Below are 27,874 nucleotides of genomic sequence, written 5' to 3'. Positions count from 1 at the left end.
CACCCACGTGCTGCCCACCTTTTTCGGTTGAAATTAAAAGGAAAATGAACAAAATAAAACGACGTTTTTTTTCACAATTCGGGGCACGACTCGGAGTTTGACCCAGAGTGTGTAGCAGCGCTGTAAGTAATATGACAACTAGAACTCTAGAATAATGCATGTAGATATCCGACTCTAGGGCTACCTAGGCAAGTGTCTAAGACCTCTACCTTAACATTAGGAGCCCCCGACGCAATTCCCTTCACCCATTGACTTTTGTGACAATTTCGCCAAAATCTATCATTAACGAGCTTAGATTTCATTTTTTAAGTAGACTTCTCCATTCTAAGAAACTCCTAAGTTTCTTATATTTTAGCAGGAAAGTAACATTTGGTTTTTGGTTTATCTCTTTCATTAGATATTTATTTTACTTACAGATGAAATCTTGAATTTTGCGTCAAATGAATTCCTGAACATTTCTTTTCGCTTGGTCCACATCTTTATTCCTACCGTCATTTCACGTTTTGTCTTTGCTTCCATACAACAATGAATCCCACTAGATTGTTCTTTTACAAGGGGTTCTTTATTCAACAAAATATACAAGACGAGCTATCTTTTGTCTCAACTTATCTGTCTGTATATTACAAGTGGCACCATTCCCATACTTGCAGCTGCCTTCTAATAGATTTCAGTGTTATTCTCTTCACAATTCTGATTTATAATATAACCCAAGGAATTACGGTCGCAGATACCATTTTAGACTACAAAATCATGCAACAGCTGAGGATTGCCAAACCTATCTTGCTGATTTCCCAGATCCATGCAATGATAATCTGCTGTGTCATGCCCTTCAGAAGACACAACTATCTTATCGCCTCCAATGTTGTTACCAGCAGACACGGGAAATACATCAGTCCCCTGATGTCTTAACCCCAGTGCAAGTGAAACCTGGTTGCTAATTGCATAACCTCTCAACTCTTGCATACCATATGTGGCAGCACTAGCACCCATAAGAACATCATTACCATTTTGGTTGTGTGGGATACTCGCGTAAAGTCTGTGGTCATTTATGTTAGGCCTTTGGTCATTCTGTAATCTCATGATCCCTGAATTCAAGACATTATCTCCATGGCTACCTTCTTGAAACAATGAACTTGCTGTGGGTTTATTCATTTCTACATCAGGGACGTAATCAGACATCACGTCATGGATACTTCTACCAGATTTAGACGAAAGACTATCCTGCAACTCTTCTCCTCTATTTTCAGGTGCTGATGAATTCTGACTAGATGCTTTGTTTGCATTTTCTAGACAAGACTTGGAATTTTCCTCTGTATCACCAAATTCTTCTTTGTACATCTCCTCGATCATGGGCTTCCAGAGACGCACCCGAGCATTTATAAACCAGTTTGCAACCTAGGCCAAACACAAGAATAATGATCATGCCATAAGACAAGAAAGGAGAAGAATTGAATCCATAACGAACCTTGTGTCATAAAATTTAGAAGAGACTAATTCAGGTATATAAGCTTCAAATCATAAGCTTGTTTGGGAAAATGTCAAGGAGACCCTCAATCAATGCATATGTACTTGTTGTATTTCCAATGACTTTTGGATCTAATTTTTTCCAGTGTAATTTTAATTTACAGATATGCAGTAATAGTTATGTGAATTTCATGATCCATAACTCCAATAAAAGAATTTCATCTTCCTTACCTGGTTTTTGCTCAAGCCTGTCTGTTTTGCTAGCATGATTTTCTCTGAATCATTTGGGTACCTGGTGGATTAAAAAAAAAAAAAAGGAAGTTAGCGGAGATTGAGAACACGTGGATCAATGTTCTTGGTAATTAAACAAATTCAGAGGAGAAAGTAAGAGCCTAGGAACATACGGATGAAGAAAATGCTCAAAAAGCCAAGCACGGAGGATTGAAACAGAGCTCTCTGGAAGTCCTCTCTGTGGCCTCCAAGCATGTCGCATGACACCAAGCTGTTGAAGAGCTCTTTGTTGTCTTGACTGATGATCCACAAAACGAAGCCGAGGAATGCTTGCTTGACCGTTTGATGAAGTCTCTTGCTCCCCAAGGCTTCTCCCAGTCACTTGAATCTGGTCACTTATTGCATCACGCAAAGAGCGAAAATGCCGAGAAATTGTTTGGAGGGCAAGAACTGTGTATGATTTAGCTGCCCCATGCCCAGCAACCATGTCAAATGATGACGCCACTATTTGCATTTGATGGTAATATTGTTTGTATCCTCTGTCTACCTACAAGAAAAACAGTAGACTTAGCAGTCTTTTGAAAGAGTACAGCTCAGCTGAATACATGCACACATAGATGTATCAATGTACAAGGCCAAACTATTCATTGCAGGATGGAAGAACAGTGAAGCTATTACTAGCTGAATAGCTGAAACAACTAATTTCTCCATAGTCTGGATCTTTCATAGGACTACCAAATTGTCAAAGAACATTTTTGACAAGCAAGAACCCATATCTCAGACTTTTAACACCACTCGCACAAGAGATTTCCATTGACGGTAGCAGCAGCTGGAGGCAACAACTATGCTTTCTCTCCTATTTTTGGCATCAGTTTATAAAGACATGAACAAGAAAATGATATCTAAAGGGTTAATAGTACCAAAATGGTTCAATGAAAAGCTGCAATTTATTATCTGCTCAGGCGATTGCCATAGAAGATACAAGGAAAAAAAAATACACCATGATATGCACGGTTGCAGAATGAGCAAAAGTAGAGAAGCATCCATGTTAATAACACAGAACGCCAATTGTTAAGCACAAAAAGGTGGTGGCTTACCTCCTCCAACATGGACAGGAGTTTTGTCTTCTTATTCAGCAACTCCTGTCTTTCTGCATGTGATAGCTCAGAAGATGAGTTGCTAACTGACTCAGTAGGGTTTGAAAGAATGCCATGGAATGCAGGCAGCATACTACTAGATCTCCCATCAGTCTCTTTTGCGTCATTTTTATTTGAATTGGGCAGCTTCAGTGCCTTTTGGATATTAACTGCCTCATCAAGCAACTGCTGAGCTGCTTTGAGGTGTTTAGATTTTAATATAGTGCTATTAAAACCTATTGGTTCATATTGATATGTACCAGAATGCATTTCGTTGTGACCTATTGAACACTGCGTGTTGAACGGAGGCTCTGTTTGAAATCCAGGAAGCATCCCCTCAGAACTTCTCAGCTCCTTACTTGTTTCATTTTCATTATCTTGACAAGGCATTGTTCCCTTCCCTGGAACTGAAAGATGTGTTCTCAAGAATGAAGAGAAACGAGGGTTTGAGTACTGGTGCTGAAATGAAGGCACAGAAACTGCAGACGTCATCTGCGTGCTAAGGCTTAGTGATAATCCCTGACACTGAAAATTCTGTTCACCATCTAGAACACTTGGCTGTGTTGTCAGGATTACATTACCTGTTCCTGCGTTTAATTGCCCATCAATGGATGGCAAGACAACCGCATCACTTGTTGACGGAATGAACATCTTCCCATTCGTACCTCCAGTAGATGGGACTTCAACACAGTTGCGAGGAGAAAGAGAACTCCCAACAGACAAGATCTCTGAGTACAACTCAGTAGATGAAGCTGGGTTTACATACATATTCACATTATCTGGATGGGAAGATGTTGGATCCAGACAATTAGAAAATTTATTGTCCCCAGGAACTGGTGTTGAAAAGCACTCTCTTTGATAACTTAAGCTGGGATTATAAGTGGCCATCTTATGCTCTGTCACACAAATCTGACATAAATCTAGAAGTGCTCTCTGCAGATTACATGATCATCAAGAAACCGGTGCTGCCCAATTAAATATTCATCAGTTAATTAATCTAGAGTAACTAAAATTGAAAATACATGAGAATTTGTCTTTTAAATTCTCAAATCATATCCTCAAATCAGTTTCTCACGTCATCATGCATCACATGTGTCTAAATGTTTATACAAAATGACTCAGGTTTCAAGACCAGACCAGCATAATGAAATGCGAATACAAGAGACAATTTACAACCAATGTGATGAATACAAGAGACAATTTACAACCAATGTGATGAACATTGCAACAATACGTTCAGCCCAGAAGGTGTTGCAGAAATCATCAAAGGAAAAAAGTTTCCATCCCCAACGAGAGGGGGGGGGGGGGGGGAATCAATTTCAACCTGCAACATATATTCCTTTTTGCCATCACTTTATTAGCATTTAGACTAAAAGTGAAATTAGAAAGATAAATAGTTACCTTAGACACCCGATAAAGAATAATAGCATACTGAGAACCAGAAGAGAAAATTTACAATATTTCAGGAAGAGATGAAGAAGTTGTCGGGTGGCAGAAGAGCAGGGAGGGATTTTTTTTTTTTTTTCTTTTCACTTTTATATTTAGCAGCTTCTTGTGATTATTAGTTATTAACAGCACCGTTTCATAGTTATTGCAGAGGTCACTCCAGATTCGGAAAGGAAGCAGAAAGAAAAACGAAATCCAAGAGTTTTCAGAGGAAAATTAAAAAGAAATTATAAGACTCATATTATGTAAATGAGCCTAGTAGCCGGCAGGACACTAAAAAGCTGGCAACAGGGACCCAAAAAAAAAAAAAGTAAATAATAATAACCCTCTTTTTTTCTTTTCCACTTCCCAGCAATTACTTTTTACTTATCTTCCAGTTCTTCCGAATCACAGCCATCATTTGATGATCAGCGTCATCATAAGAAAGAACAGAAATCACAGAAAAACTTAAAAACCCATATGATCACACAAACTCATTAAGTAAAGCTCTCGAGTTCCACAGGAACTAATACACAAGTTGGCAAACACAATCAAGCATCAATCCCACACACAGTATCAACAATCATTACCAATAAAAAGAACTGAAAAAAAAAAAAAAAAGTACCTGAAAACCCCCATAACCCAAGTAAGAGCTGCGCCGGTCGTGGGGAGCAGAGAGGGTATGAATTTGAAAACACGGAGACAAAAAAGAAAGCAATCCCAATAATATATTTATCTTGTAAACAGAACAAACCACCTGATGATTGGAACATTGACACCAATCCAAAAATAATAACAATAAAATCAAAATGATTTTGGATAAAATAATAATGCAACTTATAACAACTCCTACTACTATTACAGATATTATTATATCATATGAAGTTTAATTAAGCTTGTCAATTATTCCTAAGAATCTCATTCTCACGTGTGAAATGAAAGTAGAACGTTCTTTCAACAACAAGTGGCGAAAGCAGAAGGTGGTGATGGTGGTTGTTGGTTTTCTTGCTTAAGAGTGTTCATTAGACCTAACCACCAGTTGGTGAACCTGTAACCCGCGCTTAAGCCTTCTTTTAACGCTTAATACTTGGCGCTTCTCTCTTGTTTCTGGTTGGTCCATTTTTTTTTTAATTAATTAATTAATTAACGAAAAGGAACTGGTTAGCTGCACTCGCGGTTGGTGAAAGTGACAAACACGTTTTTGTATTCGCTTGCTTTCCATACGCTATATAGGTTGCCAGCGGCTAAAGGCTATTTATTGCTAATTGCTTGCTTCTTATTTTTTGATTAACTATTTTATTTTATTTATTTTTTTGCAATCTCATGGAACGTTTCTTTTTCTTGGAAAAAAAAATGTAAATTTTAATATAACTGATTATTTTTTTAATAAATTAATATAGCATAATATTATTGATTGAATGAAACCATCACATAATTCACATGATTTATTTTGTTATCCTTTTATTTTCACTCCATCAATAATATTATGCCGCAATAATTTATACAAGAGTTTATAATTCTATTATTACTGTTAATAACAATATAATATTTTTAAAACGTGATTCACTTGTGTAACTGTTACTTTTATTTACATATAATAGAAGAAATAACAGCATGAGAACTGGTAGGTGGATCAAAAATTCATGCAGCAACCTCACCAGGCAGCTTAATTAATTTGGATGTCGGACTTAGCCTGCCTCTCTTTTCTATCTTCTTGGGCAGGTGCTGATTGCTGATCGATGAATTCTCACTACATGCGTGCAGGCTTTCCGTATAATTATAATGTCTGGGAAAGGACTTCAATATAATTCTTCTTTTTCACATCTCTTTTCGCTCTCGACCATGGGCCATGGGGCCTCCAGACACGCACCCTCCCTTGCATTTATCGCAGCCTGATCGAAACACGAGCTTCGACATAACACGATCATGGCACACGGACATGGGAAAGACAAGAAGAAACGAGGAAAAATATTTATCCATACGAATCTCCTCTTGCATATACTACAACTAACAGTCAGCAAAACTAAATGAGAGTTTGAATTAAAATAGGTAAATTAAAGTTCACAAACAATTTGGATACTTATAGATGGTTATTCCACAAGACCCATTAAATTTTAAGATGGTGATATTTTCGCCTCGTTCTTTTTGTTAATCCATCCTATTTTTTGAAAATAATTATAAAAAGTTCACATAATTTTTAAAATTTTCTAATAAAGAAGAATTTTAGATAATTGATTAATTAAATCTATCTCAATTTTTTATGACATAGGGGTAGTTTTTTTTTTTTTTTTTTGACTTAATGACTTAATTGACTTAATTTTAATCAAATAAGTCATTAAGGACCCGTTTGGGTTTGCGGTTGAAATTTAATAGCTGTTTATTTCATAATTTTCTATAAAAATAGTGTTTTGGTAAATTTTGTAAAAGCAACTTATTTCATAATTTTCTCAATTTTATCACACAGCTTTTAAAAGCAAACAAGGGGTTACTTTTCATAAGCAGCTTATTTAATAAGCTACCATATATTTTTAAAATTTCTATTATGACCCTACATTTTAATAAAAAGATTATCCATAAACCCTAATATATAAATCATACATTTATCCTATTTTATGTAACAGATTATAAAGTTCTTTAGATTTTTTTAATTGAGTTTTTTAATGTAATTTTACATATTTAAGAAAAAATATATCTAATATTTAAGAAAAAAGATATGTCTAGACAATTTTATTAAACATATTCTAAAAATAAAAAGTAATTAAAACTTATGTCTATTTTGGTCATTATATAATAAAACAACACTTTCGTAATAAAAATTGACAAACACATACACTCGGTTTTTTCAACTTGATGAAGATTTTCAGCAATTAAGTTATTAAGCTAATTTTTTTTTTAGCTTTTTACTTAATCTAAAAGGTTTGAATGCTGTCATTAAAAGATATTTTTCAAAATATCACTATCTAATTAATTAATTTTCATCCTTAACTAAATAAAATTTAATAATTAGCATTATTACCCATCTGTATATAACTTGTGATAATATATAGTGGTAGACTCTTATTTTTTTATTTTGTTCAAATTAGTATTATTTATATTCATAATTTTTATGAATATTTTTTATATAAAAACATCACAAACTATAATAAAATTGATTAACATATATGATATAAAATATTAAAGAGTTGTACTCAATTGAATATGATTTATATTATGATAATTTATTACTTTATTTATATTATTTGAGATATAAATTATTTGTTTAACATTATAATTTGTTAGGACATAAATATAAAAATATTAGTTTTCAGATTTTTTAAGTTAAAAAAACAAACAACTTAATATTTAATTTTATGTATTCAGACAAACAAACAAACATGTCATTTAGATTCAAACATTAAGCTCTATTTAGAATTCAGACTAATTAAGGTTTATTCAAATTTCAGACAAAAAAAACAAATGCCACCTTAGTTTTTTTTAGTTATATTTAACCATGAAGTTTAGTTTGGCCCAAGTTTAAATTAACTATTATATTCTTATAAGGTAAAAATACTATAAATTTATTTTAATTTCAATTTTTTTTTTAATGTTTATGCAAAACTCATTTTTTTAAATGATGTGTCAATACTACTTCATTAGTACAATTGTTAATCTTCAATTAAACTAACATAATGCCTTTATGATATAATACCCATTAATTCATCGGATTGTCAAATTTATATGTTTCATTGTAAAATGTTATATTATCAGTCACATAATTAAAACTACAAAGAAGAAAATCCAAATGGAGTAAAAATAGATAAAATTTTATTCATTAAAATTCATTAATGATAAGAATAATAATAATAATAATAATAAGAATAATAATAATAAGTTAACAAATTAAGGTTAAATCCAATAAAACCTCTCTGCAGGCAGAGAGAAGGCAGTTGCATTGTCCGCCAAAGGAGTGTTATTACCATTGTCATTTCAACTTCCTCATTTTCGATCATAAAGAGATATACTGTTACTTCACTGGTAGTGACATCTTCTCATCATACAAGAATCTTCTTCTTCTTCGGAAGGTTTTAAAAATAACAATCAATAGATTAGAGATGAAGATTGAAAAGAGAACTGAAGAATATGAATGTAATAATAAAGTGCAAGAAAAATAGTAATATTTATCTTTTTTCTTTTTAAATGAAAAATATTGGAGGGATATTGAAGATAAGGAACCATAAATTTTGATTTTAAAATTTTTAAAACATTTATTATCATTATACCACCTATCCGTAGCTGGTGGTTCCACGACGAATTATGACGCGAAATCTCAAATTTTACCCTAAATTTTCTCCGTTTTAAGAAGCTGAATTTTTTTTCGAAGAGTAGAGTAACTTGCTTTGCTGGATTCAGAATTCCATAATGAGCTTTAGTTTATGTTCACTCACGCCGGTATCACCTCAAATTCACGAACGTAATTCTCAGTGGAGTCAAAACGCTAAACGGTCGATCTTCAGACTCAGTTTAACCAACAACTCATCGAGATGTATCTGCAGAGTTGTTGAACAAGGACTCGAAGTCGAAGTTGCTTCCGCTGACACCGCCCCGCAGAAGCAGGGCCCAGTAATTGACACTAAAGAAGAAGAAGAAGAACAACAAGAGGTTTTCAATGGAGTCGCAACCACTGAATCAGATAATAAAGCGCTAAATTCTTCGTATACAGCGAAGAAGAAGAAGAGAGATGATGATGACAGTTACGAGAATAGGTTCAAGCTGCAAAATGGAAGGGAGGTCAGTTATTTATTTTATTTTTTAATTTCTTTTTTTAGAATTTACATGATTAATAACATTCAACTGAGAAAGCTTTCTAAAATTTGTATGAGATATTTTTTTAAAGTGATTCGTGTGTGAAGTGTTGCTTATTTGAGTAATCTCTTTCCGGAAGTGGATAATGGTTAGCGTTGGATTTACTAATTACTGCCTAGTGTGCTCTGATTAAAAATTAAGTGTTAATTAACAGAATGCAAGTGTTTGGTTTGCATTCATCTTAGTGTTTTGATTAAAATACGCTTAATTAAATTCGTTTTTCTTTTGTTGTTCATGTTATTAACCATTAAGCTATGGATGAGAAAGAGTTAAATACGGCTGATTTCTTTATATTCAGGTGTTTCAAGAAAAATCCTACCTTGTGGGTGTTGAACGCAAAGGTGGTGCAGAGTATTTGTTCGTAATAGAGGAGTCACTCAAGGAACTGGCTCAACTAGCTGACACTGCTGGACTAATGGTTGTGGGCTCCACCCATCAAAAGTGAGTACATACTTTACTGTTTCAGCAAGAAGATGGCTCTTCAGTGTATAGGAGTTACTCAAGCCTGTTGTTCATGTGACTCACAACGCAGGTTAAATTCTCCAAACCCGAGGACATATATTGGATCTGGCAAGGTTGCAGAAATTAAGAGTGCAATTCATGCACTGGGTGTTGAGACTGTGATATTTGATGATGAACTTTCAGCAGGGTAAGGTTTGTATGAATTAATGGTTACCTCAATCAAGAAATTCTTCTTGTACAGGTTATTTTTCACAAATCGAACCAATTTACTTTCTGATATTGTTTCTTTGTGTGCGGCAATGCCAATAAATGTTTAAGGATCTTAACAAGAAAAAGATCTCCTAGACTATGCTTTTTCACCGATTTTCAAAATTTAGCTGTTTTAACCTTAATTCATTTTCATTGGATGGATACAAGTAGTTATCCCCATTCAGCATCAGTTGCAGCTGAAGTTGACCAGAGGCCTGTTTTTGAACCTCATTTGTGATATGCATTTGAAGTGCTAGTTTGCATGTAGGTTTTTGGATAGCCAGAACATACCGTACCCAGGCATGGGATTATTGCAATTCAATTTGTTGTTGGTTGGTTTTATGCCTTATCTTCAACTAGTCATCTGTATGGATGACATTACTACTTCAACTCTCCTGTGTATTCTGACAAAAAAAATAGAAAATGAAATCTTGTTATTGCTTAATGCTTATCACTTAGGCAGCTATATACAGTCTTCCTTTTTTAACTTTATTTATGTATGCGATCTGCAACATATAACCGTGAGGTCTGTTATTTAAAAACATATGTTTTATTGTATGTTTTCCGTAAATGTGATTAGACAGTTGCGCAATTTGGAGAAGGCTTTTGGTGGAGATGTTAGAGTTTGTGACCGCACTGCCCTTATCCTTGATATTTTCAATCAGCGAGCAGCAACACATGAGGCAGCTCTACAGGTAATTTTAATCAGTGTTTTTATGATTAATCTATCTATTTATGTGTTTTTTGTGGTCTTATCCCCTGCTTAAGTCCTAGTTCTTCAACTCTAAGCAGTTTAATATGTCATTGCTGAAAGTATTCGCACTCAAATGTTTTATTCTAGGTTGCATTGGCGCAAATGGAATACCAGTTACCTCGACTAACTAAAATGTGGACTCACCTTGAACGTCAAGCAGGAGGCCAGGTAAAGGGTATGGGAGAGAAACAAATTGAAGTCGACAAACGTATCTTACGTACTCAAGTAAGCCACTTTTCTTATAAACTTTTAAGAGACTTTATATTTTATCCTGTATACCTCATTATGGTTTTGTTATCTCTGGAAATTGAGAACTTAAGTCTCTGACACATTGTTTGCTAGATCGGGGTTCTCAAAAAAGAGCTAGAATCTGTTAGAAAACATCGAAAGCAATACCGGAACCGGCGTGTTTCTGTACCTGTCCCTGTAGTGTCACTGGTAAATCAACGCATGAAGATTTTGTGTTTTTGGATTGCCAGATAAATCATTATGCATGTTAAGCTGTTATTTTTTTCCCCCCAAAACATTTTAGGTTGGGTATACAAATGCTGGAAAGAGTACACTATTAAATCGATTGACTGGAGCTACTGTTCTTGCTGAGGATCGGTTATTTGCGACGCTTGATCCAACTACGAGAAGGGTTCAGGCGAGATTCAGACATACCCTAATATTTTTTTATGTTTTATTTTTTGTTGCAACATGCTATTTGAAGTCGTCTATTCTCTATACACTTGTGTTAGAAAAGCAAACTTGATATACGTTGTTTACAACTAGTAATGAATAGTATTCTGTTCTTCAAAACATACTTTAACATATTATGCCATCTTTGGTGCTTTCTCTGACAATCAACTACGTTTTAGTTCTTACAATTCAGAGCTTAGGCCTTGTACAAAAGAAAACGACTATAGTTCAATTTTTATATGATTCACAGAAGAATTTACTGAAATGAAACCTTTGTCCTGTCTAGATGAAAAACGGGGGGGAATTTCTTCTCACAGATACTGTTGGTTTTATCCAAAAGTTACCGACTACCCTGGTGAGGATTTTAACCTCTAATCTGCTCTCATTTTAATATCATTGCCTCTTTTATTTCTACTCCTATTAGCTTCTCTATCAGAGAAGAGGCTTCTAATTAATGTGAATTGTTAACTCCTATGATGTCAAGTTCAACAATTTTTCTAAACATTGTTGACCTCTCCCTGTAGGTTGCTGCATTCAGAGCAACACTGGAGGAGATATCGGAGTCATCACTTTTGGTGCATGTAGTGGATATCAGGTATAATGATATCAAACTGCTGATTGGATCTAATTCCGTGATTATCAGAAACAGTTGAATCTTATTGTACACCACGGTCAAGTGCAGCCATCCCCTAGCAGAGCAACAGATAGAAGCTGTTGACAAAGTTCTTTCAGAACTTGATGTGTCATCAATTCCAAAGTTAATGATCTGGAACAAGGTACTGGTGGTCTTCCCCCCCCCCCCCAATGTATTGTATTTTCTCTGGGATTCAGTTATTGAAACTTCTGAAGTGAAATAAACAGTTGAATCCTATATATTTACCTTTTACACTTTGTATACCTTCCCCCTTTTCCATTGCTTTAATCTGTCTGATATTAAGCAGGCTTTCAGCCGTAAAATACTAATAATTTATTAGTATTTGCGCAGACTTGTTCCCTCCCCCTCTAAAGATATTTTAAAGACATTGGATGCTGAATACGAATTGTTTATTGGTAGACCATTGTTTAAGTCGTTTGCATGTGTAAGCACATCCGTTATTTTGTGAATAACTAAAAAGATAATGAGATGAATAATATTTGTTATCCAATAGGTTTATTAATTTTGCAGATAAGTTGCAGCCTATTTATGAGCATCAACTTTGTAGCTGCTCCTATGAATTGATCTCCAGATGGCTCACTTTGCAATGTCTTGGGATTTATTTTATTGCATGGATCAAGCTTATTGATGATTTTATGATTTATATTATTTGAATTTTAAACTTGCATCAGCTTTTGTTCATTGCCGTATGAACTCACTTGACAAATTTTATGATTTTCGACTGTGCTTGGGCAGGTTGATAAGGTATGTGATCCCCAAAAGGTCAAGTTGGAAGCACAGAAAAGAGAAGATGTTGTTTGTATATCTGCTTTGAGTGGCAATGGATTAGATGAATTCTGCAGTGCAGTTCAGGAAAAATTAAAGGTACCAAGTTTACTTCAAATGTAGTATCCTTAAATTATGCTCATTCCTAATACTAAGCATGACGTTGATGGTCAGGATTCTATGGTCTGGGTGGAAGCATTGGTTCCATTTGACAAAGGGGAGCTTCTCAGTACCATACACCAGGTCGGAATGGTGGAGAGAACTGTGAGTATTCACTCGCTATTTATTTAATTTATTTTCTTTTCACTTACACTAATTACCGATTATCACTTAGCTAAATTTTTCTGATGTACTTCTTTGCTTATTTACAGGAGTATACAGAGAATGGGACATTGGTGAAGGCACACGTCCCTCTTCGTTTTGCCAGACTGCTGACACCAATGCGGCAAATGTGTATATCATGAACCCACTGTTCCAAATTGAGTTTTAATGATAGTATATTAATTGTGATTGTACCATTCTCCATGATGTACCTATAATCTTTAGCCTACAGGCAAATGCTACTTTTATTTTTCATTTTTCCCTTTTTCCTGAGGGAGAGAAATGTTCAGCGCTTGTACTGCCCTTGTCAAAGGGTTGTGTAAATAGCATAACCAGCTATACAAAATGACAATATTAATAAAATTTGTTCCTTTTACCAATTGTATGTGTTCAGAGCAGTTAAAATCTAATGCCTTCGGGGTTGAAGTTTCTTGTGGTAGGAGGTTAACCACACAAGCTTTTGAATGCCTCTAGCGTGTTAACGTGATTGAAAGTAGAATTTTGTAACGAATCTTGCCTTATCTGCTAAGGAGATTAGTCACTCTTATAGCATTGGCTTTATCTGGGTTTCTTCTAACTTTTGCTCACATGATTCTCTAATGAACCTTTTAGTGTTTCTGGAGAATAAAAAGTCAAAAAGAGACACGATACCATTACGCTACTCGTACTTGGAGCAGGTAGAACAGAAACACCTCTTTCTTTTTCTTACGCGGATAATTGTATGCCAAAAGTAGTATACAGACAAGTTGAAATAGTCATTGCTCCTTCTGATATTAGGTGTTTTAGAGAGGATTTGGTAGAGAAAGCAGTTGATTTAATCACTATAAAAGTAGAACCTAAGTCTAAACAATGAGCAACATCAAAGAAAGAGACTCTTGGAATTCTAATCATCAATGGCTTTCTTCAAATTTGCTATCACTCTACTGCTACTAGCTTTGATCTCAGCCAGGATCTCACTAGCTCACCCTGGAATTGGCATTGGCTGGGGTGGTAATGGCCAGTATGGAGGCAGCTTCTATGGCCTCTTTCCACAATTTTATCAGTTTTCATGCCCACAAGTTGATAACATTGTCATGTCAGTGCTCCAGAAGGCCATTGCAAGACAGCCCAGAATAGCTGCCTCTTTGCTTAGGCTTCATTTCCATGATTGCTTTGTTCAGGTTTCTCACTTTTAGTATACCTAGTAGTACAAAACACTCGATTCTTTCCTTTTTTTTCTTCTTCTTTTTTTTTTTTCAAAGTGTAGTTAACTTCGTATGTATGCATAGGTGTTTATGACTTACAGTTTTATTACTAATTACAGGGCTGTGATGCTTCCGTCTTGTTGGACGATTCTGCAGCTATAGTTAGTGAAAAGAATTCAGTACCAAACAGGAATTCCCTCAGAGGATTTGAAGTGATTGACGAGATCAAGGCTAAGCTGGAAGAAGCATGTCCTCAGACTGTTTCTTGTGCAGACATTGTCGCCCTAGCTGCTCGCGGCTCCGTTGTACTAGTAAGCAAAATTCTAACAAAACTGATGTTAGGTAGATCATATAAAAGATTCAGGACAGAGAACTTTGTTAATAACTATTACTGGGTATGCTCAAACAGAGCGGAGGACCGTCTTGGGAGCTCCCCCTTGGAAGGAGGGACTCGAGAACAGCAAGCTTAAGTGGCTCAAACAGTAACATTCCCCCGCCAAACTCTACCGTCCAAAACCTTATAGCATCCTTCAAGCGTCAAGGCCTAAATGAAGTAGACCTTGTCTCTCTTTCAGGTAATTAATTACTGTATAGCACTGCATTTAATGAACTGAACCTGATTCTCTAAACTAAGTATTTTGTTTGATGTCATGTTGCAGGAGGGCATACAATTGGGGTGGCAAGGTGTGTGACCTTCAAGCAAAGGCTATATAATCAAAATGGAAACAACCAACCGGATGAGACTTTAGAGAGGACATATTACTTCGGTTTAAAATCAGTCTGCCCAAGAACAGGCGGCGACAATAACATCTCCCCGCTAGACTTTGCCTCACCAGCAAAATTTGATAACACCTACTTCAAGCTTGTTCTGTTGGGCAAAGGGCTTCTCACATCTGATGAAGTGCTTTTGACAGGCGATGTGGGGAACATCGTGCAACTAGTTAAGTCCTACGCTGAGGATGATGAGCTCTTCTTTAAACAGTTTGCTCAGTCAATGGTTAAGATGGGGAACATTAGCCCTCTCACTGGCTTTAATGGTGAAGTTAGGAAGAATTGTCGCCTAGTTAATTAAGAAACTAATTATTTATCTCATATTATTCAGGGCTGTTTAAGTTTGGTATGCTCAGCTCAGTTATGTATCATGTCATCCCCTAGTTATGAGAACGTGCTAGCTGAACTGTTTGATTGATTTATCATTAAAATTAATCAAATACTGCTATGATTTCTGAATTTTTTTCCTTTTTAAAAAACATACATGTATGTATATATAATATATAACCGTAAAATCTAGCTTCCAAGAATAAGAACAACATCGAGTGCAACATGTGAGAGTGACCAGTTCCTAAGCAATATTCTATATCTTATGAGTGCAGTACGATTTAACAGGTTCAAATAAAAAACAACAGGGACAACTTAGTCGCCATCAGAGCTACAACTCCTCCCTTGCCAAGAAAATGCAGCACAAGAGCCCCAAGTTTCGCTTGGGTATATTATAAGAGAACATGAACATGAATCACGTCTACTTTTAGTTTATCAGTAAAATTAATTATTTTCAGGTTCAGATACCCGTATTTTTTTTAATACGGACACAGTATTAAACTATGCGGCTTTTAAAAAAATTAATTTTTTAATGAACTATTGGTAAAATTATTCTACTTTTCATCAACAAAAAAAAGTAAAGAAGGCATTAGAATAAGATGTAACTATGTGATCTAATCCGAACCCGAATGTTTTCGAGTTGGGTTGGATGAGTTATTTTTACCTACACCTAAGTTTTATAATGCCGTTATTGTTAGCTAACCACCATACTTGCTGGATACTAAGCCAACTCACATCACATCTTTGAGTTTTGAAATATTTCAAGCTTTTATTATTATTTTCCTTTTGCTGATGAAATAATCTATTAACGCTAACGCCCAAGCCCACGCTCCGTCAGGCAGTAACGGTAAGGGAGATGTTCATTGTCTTTGCGTCTCTGACGACGTGACGCTGCGTTACTTGAAAAAAAATTAGGCAGGCTGCAATTCCCATGAGATCGGTGTCGAGTGTCGACTGACTGTGAAGTCAAGATTAGATTTGTGAATCGTTCTTCTCAGGTTTTCAAATCTAAATTCAAATCCCAAATTTTTGATCTGTTGCTTATCTTTTTCGGAGACGAAGAAGCGGCCCTCACTATAAGAACCAAGTAAAAGAATGGGAAAGCAATCAAGCGCGTGGATTACAATGCAGAAGAAGAAACGATGGCAACTGATGATTCTTGTACTCTTCACTCTATCAACCGCTATGCTCTTCTTCATAAGATCTACAGCCAATTCATGCAACACTAGTAGTATTACTACTAAAACAACAACTACCGCCACTCATTTCAATAGCGACGAAGAAAAAGCATCAAATCCTCTCAATTTCATGAAGTCAAAGCTCGTTCTTTTGGTCTCCCACGAACTCTCCCTTTCCGGTAATATTTCTACCTCTGAATTTCTGTTTGTTTCTTGGGAAAATTACTTGCGCTTGATAAAATTAAGTATACAGGTGGGCCATTGTTGTTGATGGAGCTGGCATTTCTGTTGAGAGGGGTCGGAGCTGAAGTTGTGTGGATTACTAACCAGAAACCGAACGAACCTGATGAAGTTATTTACAGTTTAGAGCATAAGATGTTGGACAGAGGAGTTCAGGTTTAATGTAATTCGGGTCTTTTTCCTTTTTCCTTTTTTTCTTTTAAAGTTTGAATTTAACTATGTTATTAAGTAGTGTTTAACTTGTGGATTATGAATATTTATAGGTGTTATCTGCTAAGGGCGAAAAAGCTATAAACACTGCACTTAATGCTGATTTGGTGGTTTTAAATACTGCTGTTGCTGGGAAGTGGTTGGATGGTGTGCTTAAGGATAAAGTTTCTCAGGTTCTTCCAAAGGTTCTGTGGTGGATTCATGAAATGCGTGGGCATTATTTCAAATTAGAATATGTTAAGCACCTGCCCTTTGTTGCAGGTGCTATGATTGATTCATATACCACTGCTGAATATTGGAAGAACAGGACAAGAGAACGTCTAGGGTATATAAGATCCTTACTTTGTGTAGTTAACTGTTTTATTGCATGTTAGCTTCTTGCATTGAAGTTCTTCTTTGTACTGCTATATTTTGTTTTGGATATGCTATGTAATTGGCCCATGTTTTATCTGATGTTGGCTTTAATTCCTTCATTTCAATGTTTTATTTCAAGCTGCCATTCCTTCATCGTTTGAGCCTAATATTCGTATTAGACTTTGTGCTTTACAGAATTAGAATGCCCGAAACATATGTTGTGCACCTTGGAAATAGCAAGGATCTTATGGACATAGCTGAGGATAGCGTGGCCAGGAGGGTTCTCCGTGAGCATGTGCGGGAATCTCTTGGAGTGCGGGATGATGATCTACTCTTTGCCATCATAAATAGTATGCTTTTGACGTTGCCAATACCATAAGTTTAACTGAGTCTCTTAGTTGCAGAAGATTTCTTATTTTATTTGAAACATTGATGCCAAGGTACATATATAAAGGGCTTCAGTCTGTCACATACCAAGTTGGTCATCAGGTCTGATTTTATCAGTTCCAAGTAACCGTGATTCTAATTTGAAATGTAGTTGTACAACTTATTGCTGCATTTTTCCTTGTATGGACATTAGTGTTAAAATGAGTCCTCTAAGAAGTAGCAATTCCACCTCGTAGTTCACATCCTGGGTTTGGATAAAGTGGTATAGTCTTTGCTCTTAAAATTTTACTATTGAAAGTATTACTTTGAAATTCACAACTGGCATTAGCACCAAATAGTTCCCTTGCACATTGATTTGAGTTTGTACTTTAATTGGTAATGTTTGATTTCTTCCTCATTTTCAGTCGATTTTGCTGTTCTAATAGAAGCCAATTCTACATTTAACTATTGGTCTTCTCTTTAGAATTTAATTTGGCAATCATTGGATTGTAGGACTGCGGGAATAGTAACTTTTACCGGGTTAATTTTGATTTTCCATAGTATGCGTAACATTCAGTTCTCTGTTTGCATATTATGCCACTGTACTTTTAGTTTCTGCTACATATCTTCTGAGCATCACTCAGTCTATGATAACAGGTGTTTCACGGGGTAAAGGTCAGGATCTATTTCTTCATTCCTTTTATGAAAGTCTGCAGTTGATCCGAGAGAAGAAGCTGCAGGTGCCGTCAATGCATGCAGTAGTAGTAGGAAGTGACATGAATGCTCAGACAAAGTTTGAGACAGAGATACGCAACTTTGTAGCCGAGAAAAAGATTCAGGATCATGTTCACTTTGTCAATAAAACACTAACAGTCAGTCCTTATCTAGCTTCCATCGATGTTCTTGTTCAGAATTCTCAGGTCTGTTCTACTGATTTCTTTTCCCTATTTTTGCAAGGAGCAATGTTTCTGTATATTAGTTTTGTTTATTATTTCATGTTCCTTTAATTTATCTATTTTGGTTTGCAAAGAAAATAAATATTACATGTTTGGTGACCTATATATTAGAATGAAGAGAAGAAATATGAGACTGAAATATGTCCTCACCTCATCAGGTTCTGGGTGTTTAGTCAATGCTGTATCTACAGAAAAATTCTCACAAGGCTACTCTTCTTTTCTTCCTAATGTGAAATCGGAATTGGGTAATGGTGAAAAATTTCGTTTTGGCAGGATGTTTTTTATGGGGGTTCCTCCTTATGTTCTTCATTTCTTCATCTTTACAGACACTCTCGCTCTCATAATGTTTCTGTCAAAAGTCTGATTGTCACTTCCTCTTTAGATTGGACTTGGAATTTCAACTCTTTTGAGGAATTTGAATGAGAGAAAAATTAAAAAGCTTCAGTTCTTTTGTTATTATTGGTGAACGTTTCTATCACTGTTTTGGTAGAGGATAAAAGAATTTCGAAGCTTAGACCTCCAAGGATCTTTTCATGCAAACTTTTACTCATCAGTTGATTGATGATCAAGCTCTCTCAAACCTTTTTTTCTCAATGACAAAATATACATGTAGTTATGGAAATCTTCAGTTCTGTCTACTATTTGGATGATTTATCTGAACGAAATAGAAGGATTTTTGAAGATTTTGAGGAATATATCATCATATTTTGTGGGAAAGAGTGTGATTAATAGCCTAACTTTGGGCCTCAGTTACTAAGGAATTTCAAGATTTCTCTTTCTTCTTTACTCATTTAAACTGGGAAGTGGTGTTGGCTTAATTCTGTGCATTTTGTTCAGAGGTCATTTAGTCATATGGATCCTATACATAATTTGGTCATCTGATTAGCACTCAATTGTATAGATCTTTTTGTGATCTTTAGGGTTCTTTTTTGTTCGTGTTGTGCTTCTTAATTCAAGTATCTCTGTTTCCTATCCCCAAAAAAAAAACTCTTCTAGGAGTCTAACATGAGATGAAGAGAAAAATTTCTGCCATGTTTATTTTCCAAGTCGTTAATGACTTGGTTATTCTGGTTAGCAAGCAGGATAGCAACTAAATTCCACTATGAATATTACTGCACTTTCTCTTCCACTTTTCCTTTCTAATTTCCCATTGCTTTTAGGTTGTTTTCCTGTTTAAAAATGACGGCTCCTACATGAAAAGTCTGTTTTGGTTTTTTGCTTTACTAATAAGCCTAAAGTTCTTATTGATGTGTAGGCCCGAGGAGAGTGCTTTGGTAGGATAACCATTGAAGCTATGGCTTTTCAGCTGCCTGTATTGGTATGATACTTCAAATTTAGTAAAATTATCTTTTCCTGATCTAGCCCTTTTTAAGTTTGCATTAGATTAATATTACTGTAAAAAAATTGTTGTTACTTTTTGCTTGATTGTGCTTGTACTCGAGGACAGGATTTTCTCTTTGCTAATTTCAAAAGCAGAGACTTTCTCCATTTTTGGATTGCTTGATTGCTCTCGTGATGCACATGCATTCACCTTCATTTGTCCACGTATTGGGACTTTGTTGTCATCTTCCAATGAAAATGCTCATTTTATCATTCACGATTATTCAGGGAACTGCTGCGGGAGGCACCATGGAGATTGTAGTGAACGGAACAACAGGCTTGTTACATCCCGCCGGAAAAGAAGGTGTGACACCTCTAGCTAATAACATAGTGAAACTAGCCACACATGTAGAGAGGAGGTTGACAATGGGAAAGAAAGGATATGAGAGGGTGAAAGACAGGTTCTTGGAACACCATATGTCACAGAGAATTGCTTTGGTGTTAAAGGAAGTTCTTCAATATGCAAAGATCCACCAGCCTCAGTCTCATTCTTAACTTGTTACCGGCATTTCATCGTTTGGTTAAAGTATTCTCCTTGCAAGTGTTGAGTTAGCTGGGAAAGTCACGAGAAAAATTCCGAAAACCTTTGTACCATATGTTGCGGGAAATTCATAGTTAGGACATATTGTTTTATCCTTGTGTTAATGTTTTTGCAGTCATATTTCCATTGTTGTTTTCATGATCGATGCCGATGGACTACAATTAGGGAAAAGGAAAGCTTCACCCCCATAGTTTGATGAAATGGTCACGTAGATCTCAAATTTTTTACATGGACTCAAGACTCGTTCCGTTATGTTTTGCCTTTTATTTGGGTGTCAAATGCTAAATTTACTGTTATGCCCTTATCATGTCATTGCTTGCTCCTAGACATGGAACGATATGAAATTGCTTTTTAGAGTTTGACATTGAATTAAAAACATTTTAATTAACCTAGAAAAGAGAGGAAACTCATCCATTTTTGTATACATATAAACAGATCAATCAAAGTATGCAAAATAAGAAGATAAAACTGAACACTTGCCAAAGCTACGGATTATGGGTTAGAGATTTTTCAAATTCAACATTCACTGTTTGTTGTGTAAACCACGGATTGCTTGCATTTTCAGAATGATAATTGGTCGGGTTTTCTTTGTTTTGCACAAAATATGGAGGAGAAGACGAAGAATGTGGAAGTGAAGAAGAAGACGGGATGGCGGCATGAAGGGAAGTGGTGCCGGATGTTAGGGTTTTTGATTAATTTGCTTTATGATTGAGGTCTACATGTGCGGTTTTAATGCTGGATATTAGTTTTAATTTTGATTAGCTTAATTGCTTCCACTTCTCCTGCATTTTTTTTTAGCCATGTGGATTCCTTCAGTCTCATAATCAAAGCACTTTTTTTTTTTTCCTCCAAATTATTATAAGCAAACTATGTTAGCTTATCAAAAAAGGAGAAAAAAATGCCGAAGTTACAAATGGCTAATTTTCTCAAAATCAACGCATAGTGAACTTACTGAAATGTTCTTTTTTTAATCCAAATAAATGGCAAAAGTAATGGAAGAAAGTTAAGGTGTTTATTATTAAATTTCTGTGACTATTTAGTTAAATTATAGGGGTAAAGCTGTCTTTTTATCCTATAATTATATAATTTTATATAAAGAATTTGGGACAACGGATTTTCAACTGTAGAAATGTTTAGTCCAATTTCCTCTTCTTCTTCTTCTTCTTCTTCTTCTTCGTTTTTTCCCCTCCCTCTAAAGAGCCCACAATTTCTCGCTCTGCTAACCAAAACGAAATGCAGCAATTCTTCAAAAACAAATGAACGCAGCAACTTTTTGTTTGTTTTCTCACTGTGGGTAGTGAATATAATGCAAGTTTCATCCGTTGAACATTTGTTCTCAGACTGGTTTATGATGGAGCAACAGGTCTGGTTATGTAATTTTATTTTATTTTTGACTAGGTTTATGTAATATTTTAAAAAAGGCTCAATGAGTTGAATTTATATTCCATAAAATAATCTCATTCCCATGTTTAATAAACATCAGACAAATTTTCAATATGAGTGGGTTTATTTGTCATTTGATTGTGAAACCAAACTTGATTAGATAACACTGTCTTATTATTATTATTTTTTAAAAATATTATATTATATGATTACTAAACGAATAGTAAGGTTTGCAAAATTCCGTATAAAGGTTGATCAGTTTTGTAACTTAACAAAATCATTACCATAATCTCTCCCTATAAATAGATAGAAGGCATAAACTTATAGTCAAAGGCAAGTCAGAAACGACATAGCGTCTAATCTTATTAACCGACGGGTCGGCTGGACTGTTTTACTGGGAATACTAAAAAGAGAACCAAAAGGGTAAGTTAGTAATTTTACAGTACAGAAGTACGCCCCTCCAACAAGAAAGCACATACATACAAAGGCAGAGAGAAAACATCGACAAGCTTACGAGACTCGATTGATTTGCTACATCAATATCTCCGACTGCAACGATGAGCGAAGGAGAAGACGCCGTTAGACGCCGTAATGCCATGACGGAGTACCGTAAGAAGCTACTCCAGCACAAAGAAATCGAATCTAGAGTTCGATCTGGTTAGTCGCATACTACCATTAGCAAGCCCTAAATCTGGTATTTCTGAGAGAACGGTTACTATATCGTCGAATGCTTTGTTTGTTAGGATTTCCTTCTACTATTATCTCCGAATTAGTATTTTCTTATACTTTAGGATATTATTTCTAGGGTTTTTGATTAATTGCCGACATGCCTAAAGCCAGAGCACTTTATTGGGATCTAATTTTATTAGAGTAGCTTCAGTTTTAAATTTCTTGTTATTAGCTTAGCATTAGAAAATCGGCCATAAGTCAGATTCTCATAGTGAAAGAAGACAGTACTTGTGAATTAAACCTGGCGGGAAGTCTCGTAGTTGTTGTTTGTTAATGGATGTCATGGCCCCATTAATTTTTTTTTTTAGTTAACTAGTTATGAGATCGAGCAATTTTGTGCTTAATAGTACTGATTTTCTTAAGGCGGTAGATGATGTTGACCTCTAGTCATGAATGTGCAGTTAAGGAGAATTTGAGAGCTGCAAAGAAGGAGTTCAACAAAACAGAAGATGATTTGAAGTCTCTTCAAAGTGTTGGGCAGATCATTGGAGAAGTTCTCAGACCTCTTGACAATGAACGCTGTAATTACTTGTTTGGACTTTCCTTTTCTTACTGTATCTTGTAAATTATTTCAATAGTTTTGGGCTGATTTTTAATAGACATTAGATTTAGTTCTTAGAATGTGGATTGATCTTGCTCTATATGTTACAGTGATTGTTAAAGCTAGCAGCGGGCCCCGTTATGTGGTTGGATGCCGCAGCAAAGTGGATAAAGAGAAGTTGACTTCGGGAACAAGAGTTGTTCTTGATATGACAACGCTCACAATCATGCGAGCTCTTCCTCGTGAAGTAATTTATAGTTTTTATTACTCTTTGGAATTCATTTTAGCAGGACCAATTAGTGGTTATGAATCATCCAGTTCCTATTTGAATATGTAATCTAGTCTGCTTTTGAAAATGAAAAAACTGACATCTGTGGTATGATCTGGATAACAGGTTGATCCGGTTGTATATAACATGTTGCATGAAGATCCGGGTAATGTTAGCTATTCGGCTGTGGGTGGTTTATCTGATCAGATCAGAGAATTAAGGGAATCTATTGAGCTACCTTTGATGAATCCTGAGCTTTTCCTTAGAGTTGGAATTAAACCTCCCAAGGTAACAACATCTTTCCTCCTTTTATTCTAGATTTTGTTCTATGATTTACCCAGTATTGGTGGATTGTTTTCCATATTTTGTGATGTTCGACCGCTAACCATTTTAGCTTTCTTATTGTCTCTCTTCCAGGGCGTTCTTCTTTATGGGCCTCCTGGAACTGGCAAGACATTATTAGCACGAGCAATTGCCAGTAACATAGATGCAAATTTTCTGAAGGTTATATTTTGTTTCTGCTTTATGCTATTTAAGTTGCATTATTTTGTAATTCGTGCTTTAAATTTTGATACATTTTACTTATGATATGTTATAGGTGGTTTCAAGTGCCATTATTGATAAGTACATTGGGGAAAGTGCAAGGTTGATAAGAGAGATGTTTGGATATGCACGTGATCATCAAGTAAGAGCATGGGTTTTGTGAATACTTGCTGATAAACATGTATCTGTAATAACCTTTCTTTCTCATTATTTCTTTGCTCATCCAGCCCTGCATCATTTTTATGGATGAAATTGATGCCATCGGTGGACGCCGTTTTAGTGAAGGAACCAGTGCAGATCGTGAAATTCAAAGGACACTGATGGAGTTACTTAATCAGCTTGATGGATTTGATCAGCTTGGGAAGGTATATTTTTTTGGACGATAAACTAGAATGGGCTCTGAAGCGGTCTTTCTAGGATATGTTCATAGTTCATAACCACCAAATATGGTTTGAAGTGTCACATAGACGCACACAAACACGTGTGCATGAACATAGAGGGAGAAAGGTGAACTTATGGAGTTCAGTGACTTCTTTCCCAATATCTACGATTCCTCTTCCCATCAATGGTGGGCTGTGGGATGCTTTCACTAATTGTGGAATGTGCATATTTTAAGTTCTCATTTGTACCAACTAATCTCATTGATTGTTTATTTCTTTTTCTTGCATGGAAGATTGATAAATTAGAACGTTTCTTATTTTGCAGGTTAAAATGATAATGGCCACTAACAGACCTGATGTCCTTGACCCTGCACTTCTTCGTCCAGGGCGACTGGATAGGAAAATTGAGATTCCATTGCCAAATGAGCAGTCAAGAATGGAAATTCTTAAAATTCATGCTGCTGGCATTGCTAAGCATGGTGAGATTGATTATGAGGCTGTTGTGAAGCTTGCAGAGGTGAGTAGGCGTGGCCTGTGATTTCTGTTATTTGTTTTTTGCTTTATTCTGAGACAATCTCCTGCAATTGCTTAAGGGCTTTAATGGGGCTGATCTCCGAAATGTTTGCACCGAGGCTGGAATGTCGGCAATCCGTGCTGAACGTGATTATGTCATCCACGAAGATTTTATGAAGGTAGAAAGCCTTTCTGTTATGTAAACAATTAAATTTATGCAGTGTTGAGAAAAATTAAACTGTATGATGTGCTCATGCTTGGTTCTGCCCATACATATTTGCAGGCTGTCCGGAAACTGAACGAGGCAAAGAAACTTGAATCAAGTGCTCACTACAATGCTGATTTTGGAAAAGAGTAAAAACATTTAGGAAAAGAGCCAAGGATCTTGAGGCAGTGCGGTTATTTTTCAGATGTAATTGTTTTCATATTTTTGTTAAAACATCTTGCTTTAATTTGTGAAGTTAGTGGTTCTTTGAGCGATGGAATGCTCTATATATTATAACAATCATTTACGTCAGAAATTGTTGCACATCTTTAATGTCTTAATGGTTTCAGTGATTTCCACCGATTCTCAGACAACTGTGTTTTGGTCGCAGCTGGGAAATTGAGTTATTACATAGTTCTCTATGTCCACTGTAGGAGTTTGCATGAACTATTAAGTCTGCGCTGTGTAACCCACTTGCCTCTTCCTCAAATCCATTAAGAGGCAATTTCTTTTCATTACAGTGCCTGCTTGGATGTCAAACCACAGGTGGAAATAGATTTTAGCATGCATATGATATTTATCAATTTTGAAATTTGGTAGTAACTAGTATGATGTTCGTTTATTGCTGCAGCCTGCATGATGTTTCTTCATGTGATTTTGGAATATTTTTCTCCCCTTTCTATATCATTTGTGGGGTAATAGTTTTATAAGCGGTTGCAGTTAATAAAATTTTCATGCTTCCTTTTTTGTTTAGCCATGGATGAATATATATTTAGGCGAAGACAGAACAATAGCCTCTTACCGTTAACAGGATAAATTTTTGTGCAGGTGATTTTTCATGTCATTTTCAATCGATTAGGTCCGTTGCTTATAATAATCAACAGTTTCCTCGGTTAATGTTCCAAGGGAGAGGAAAGAGCGAAACATTTAATCTTAAAAGTTACTTTTTGGAGCAAATAAATCCTCTAATTAAGGTGAAGCAATCACGCCGCCTTTTTGGACGTCCATTTAGCCAGCTTGTATTTCACCATTCTTGCAATCTTGAAGAACCAAAAAGCGCTAACCAGCTGCAGCCCAAGTGCCATCGCCTAAGACGTTGTAGGAGAATGAAATCATCAGTTGAAAAATTCAAAACGTAACTTTGGTTGCTTAGAGCGCGAAAAGAGGGGGGTTGGTATTAATAGTTACCTTGATGATGATTGGATTTCTAGCAGATAGCGTCAAGTAAGCGAGATAAGGCCCGCACACCATCCTTGCAAATGTAAATATAGCTGCAAACGTTACCTGAACAGCACAGTTGGTAGAGTTAGGATTCCTAATCTCAAGCTCAAACATTGGATTTACAAATTGGAGCTCTTAATAGTGATCCATTTTTCTTTTAACACAGAGTTAAAACTTACATCAGCTGTCAAATTAAGGCCAGTGTCTCTGTAACCAAGCTCTTTAAGCATCTCCCTGCAGTGGAGGAAAGGGCTGGAGATCTCTGTTATCCATAATGCAGCTGCCAGTTCCGATCCGCTCTGTACATTTTAATTTAGCAGCATTAACACAACCGCATCTCAAGAATCCAGACAAACAAACAAACAAACAAAGGGACTTGAAATTTTATGTCCAAAATCATACAACCTTTTCATAGACGAGACCGGCTCCGATTCCAACTATGCTGATCAAGTGGTGAATTGTATTGTCAACATTTACTCGTTGATCGAACAAGCAGCATACTAGATCATATACAAGATAAGCAAGAGTCCACGCTAATGTTTGCATCTGCGCGCCAAGTTATCAAGATTCACGTATTAAAATTCATGGTAGCCAACTGATCTCTACTATACATGCCTAAAGAAACCAAGTAGAAAAGAACAGAACCTGGCGAGGGGAAGAGTTTGAAGCCAGGGGACAAACTGGGCATCTCCAGTCTTGAACAGAGAGCGAGGTCAACGTTACAGCTAAAGTTGCATGAGCTGTAGAAACTAGACGATTGCAGAAGTCGAAAGAGCGATTTGGGAAGATTTTTCTGATGAACAGAAAAGCCGCAGTCCATGAAACGACAGCAACTACAACCAACTTCAAAATGTAATCATCCATGGATTCAAATATCCCCGCAACGCAAGCAGGTTGAGATTACGATAATGTTGCAAGAAAATAGGAGATGTCTCAAAAAGCCTATGAGAACTAACAAACAAATGGAGAAGCTTCTTTCAAGCAATTGTGTTCTGTTTCTGCTATGCCTCTATTTAGTTGAACTTCTTTAATGCTTATATTGTCGTTAGGTCAGTTGGCCAAACTCGTGCTTGCTCTTTACATAAACTCATTTCTTATGCTTATTGATTACTGATTTGAATTATTTCTCTCTCTCTCTCTCTCTCTCTTATTTATTTATTTATTTATTTATTTTAATGTTTTTGTGGATCCAGTCAATCTTCAGCGAAGCTAAATTTGCTTTATTTAAGTGATTGGGTACTCCCTTGCTTTCTTTCATTCAGAGGCGTTTGAATTTACATTTGCTCGTTAAATTGGTACGGCTTTTGAGTTGTGCTGATGTGCGAGAGTGCCACAGCAAGTGTCCTCTCTTTGGATGCATTCTAATGTATTGCCTGTCATCAGAATCAAATTTTTATTTATATTTTCATGCGTGAGGAGGTAAGCCATTTAATGTACTTTTTTAGTCTTTTAAATTTAAAATAAAAAAGGACTATTTCATTGTCTAATTGTCACAAGGATTTTGTTACCTTACATAATGGTGGGATGATAATAGACATTACAAAATTGATAACATCTTTTTCAGTTTTCACAATTCTTTTATTATTATTCAATACCTCT

The 27,874-nt window shown here is 35.8% G+C and overlaps 6 protein-coding genes across 11 annotated transcripts; 4 read left to right on the top strand and 2 right to left on the bottom strand.

Annotated features, from left to right (window-relative positions):
• Positions 1 to 486: 486 nt before the first annotated feature.
• Positions 487 to 5,306, bottom strand: LOC102627831 (BEL1-like homeodomain protein 3). Of its 3 annotated transcripts, none has more exons than XM_006473501.4 (5): positions 4,882 to 5,306; positions 2,793 to 3,796; positions 1,869 to 2,242; positions 1,696 to 1,756; positions 487 to 1,395 (listed from the first exon to the last, which is right to left on the bottom strand). In XM_006473501.4, the coding sequence occupies exons 2-5, from the start codon at positions 3,717 to 3,719 to the stop codon at positions 736 to 738; spliced, it is 2,022 nt and encodes a 673-aa protein (XP_006473564.2). In that variant the 5' UTR covers positions 3,720 to 3,796; positions 4,882 to 5,306; the 3' UTR covers positions 487 to 735. The 3 variants fall into 3 exon arrangements, with proteins under 3 accessions (XP_006473564.2, XP_006473565.2, XP_024952271.2); XM_006473502.4 differs by having other exon boundaries at positions 2,793 to 3,764; XM_025096503.2 differs by lacking the exon at positions 4,882 to 5,306 and adding an exon at positions 4,233 to 4,854.
• A 3,191-nt stretch (positions 5,307 to 8,497) lies between these two features.
• LOC102627252 (uncharacterized) lies at positions 8,498 to 13,365 on the top strand. 4 transcript variants are annotated; one of them, XM_006473499.3, is made up of 13 exons: positions 8,502 to 9,023; positions 9,397 to 9,539; positions 9,631 to 9,747; positions 10,390 to 10,504; positions 10,651 to 10,788; positions 10,906 to 11,001; positions 11,096 to 11,209; positions 11,531 to 11,599; positions 11,769 to 11,839; positions 11,927 to 12,020; positions 12,635 to 12,763; positions 12,839 to 12,928; positions 13,036 to 13,365. In XM_006473499.3, exons 1-13 carry the CDS (start codon positions 8,655 to 8,657, stop codon positions 13,126 to 13,128), a joined length of 1,638 nt encoding a protein of 545 aa, XP_006473562.2. In that variant the 5' UTR covers positions 8,502 to 8,654; the 3' UTR covers positions 13,129 to 13,365. The 4 variants fall into 4 exon arrangements, 3 of the variants coding, with proteins under 3 accessions (XP_006473563.2, XP_024952556.2, XP_006473562.2); XR_370229.4 differs by lacking the exons at positions 12,635 to 12,763; positions 12,839 to 12,928; positions 13,036 to 13,365 and adding exons at positions 12,230 to 12,323; positions 12,410 to 12,618 and having other exon boundaries at positions 8,498 to 9,023; XM_006473500.4 differs by lacking the exons at positions 12,635 to 12,763; positions 12,839 to 12,928; positions 13,036 to 13,365 and adding an exon at positions 12,230 to 12,619 and having other exon boundaries at positions 8,498 to 9,023.
• Positions 13,366 to 13,762: 397 nt separating this feature from the next.
• On the top strand, positions 13,763 to 15,399 carry LOC102626970 (peroxidase 9). The gene is made up of 4 exons (XM_006473498.4): positions 13,763 to 14,145; positions 14,289 to 14,480; positions 14,579 to 14,744; positions 14,829 to 15,399. Exons 1-4 carry the CDS (start codon positions 13,879 to 13,881, stop codon positions 15,239 to 15,241), a joined length of 1,038 nt encoding a protein of 345 aa, XP_006473561.2. The 5' UTR covers positions 13,763 to 13,878; the 3' UTR covers positions 15,242 to 15,399.
• Positions 15,400 to 16,019: 620 nt separating this feature from the next.
• On the top strand, positions 16,020 to 20,744 carry LOC102626677 (uncharacterized). The gene is made up of 7 exons (XM_006473497.4): positions 16,020 to 16,624; positions 16,699 to 16,841; positions 16,949 to 17,220; positions 17,445 to 17,599; positions 18,273 to 18,535; positions 19,827 to 19,889; positions 20,180 to 20,744. Exons 1-7 carry the CDS (start codon positions 16,363 to 16,365, stop codon positions 20,444 to 20,446), a joined length of 1,425 nt encoding a protein of 474 aa, XP_006473560.2. The 5' UTR covers positions 16,020 to 16,362; the 3' UTR covers positions 20,447 to 20,744.
• Positions 20,745 to 22,345: 1,601 nt separating this feature from the next.
• On the top strand, positions 22,346 to 25,476 carry LOC102626381 (26S proteasome regulatory subunit S10B homolog B). Its single transcript, XM_006473496.4, has 10 exons — positions 22,346 to 22,532; positions 23,006 to 23,125; positions 23,256 to 23,392; positions 23,540 to 23,701; positions 23,831 to 23,917; positions 24,012 to 24,098; positions 24,184 to 24,321; positions 24,662 to 24,853; positions 24,930 to 25,028; positions 25,133 to 25,476. The coding sequence occupies exons 1-10, from the start codon at positions 22,433 to 22,435 to the stop codon at positions 25,205 to 25,207; spliced, it is 1,197 nt and encodes a 398-aa protein (XP_006473559.1). The 5' UTR covers positions 22,346 to 22,432; the 3' UTR covers positions 25,208 to 25,476.
• Positions 25,477 to 25,871: 395 nt separating this feature from the next.
• On the bottom strand, positions 25,872 to 27,294 carry LOC102626087 (uncharacterized). The gene is made up of 5 exons (XM_006473495.4): positions 26,921 to 27,294; positions 26,681 to 26,821; positions 26,455 to 26,574; positions 26,243 to 26,338; positions 25,872 to 26,142 (listed from the first exon to the last, which is right to left on the bottom strand). The coding sequence occupies exons 1-5, from the start codon at positions 27,137 to 27,139 to the stop codon at positions 26,038 to 26,040; spliced, it is 681 nt and encodes a 226-aa protein (XP_006473558.2). The 5' UTR covers positions 27,140 to 27,294; the 3' UTR covers positions 25,872 to 26,037.
• Positions 27,295 to 27,874: the final 580 nt, after the last annotated feature.

Source organism: Citrus sinensis, chromosome 5 (assembly GCF_022201045.2).
Source record: "Citrus sinensis cultivar Valencia sweet orange chromosome 5, DVS_A1.0, whole genome shotgun sequence".
NCBI classification, from domain to species: Eukaryota; Viridiplantae; Streptophyta; class Magnoliopsida; order Sapindales; family Rutaceae; genus Citrus; species Citrus sinensis.
The sequence above is the reverse complement of the archived record's forward strand: the minus strand, read 5'-3'. Positions and strand labels throughout refer to the sequence as shown.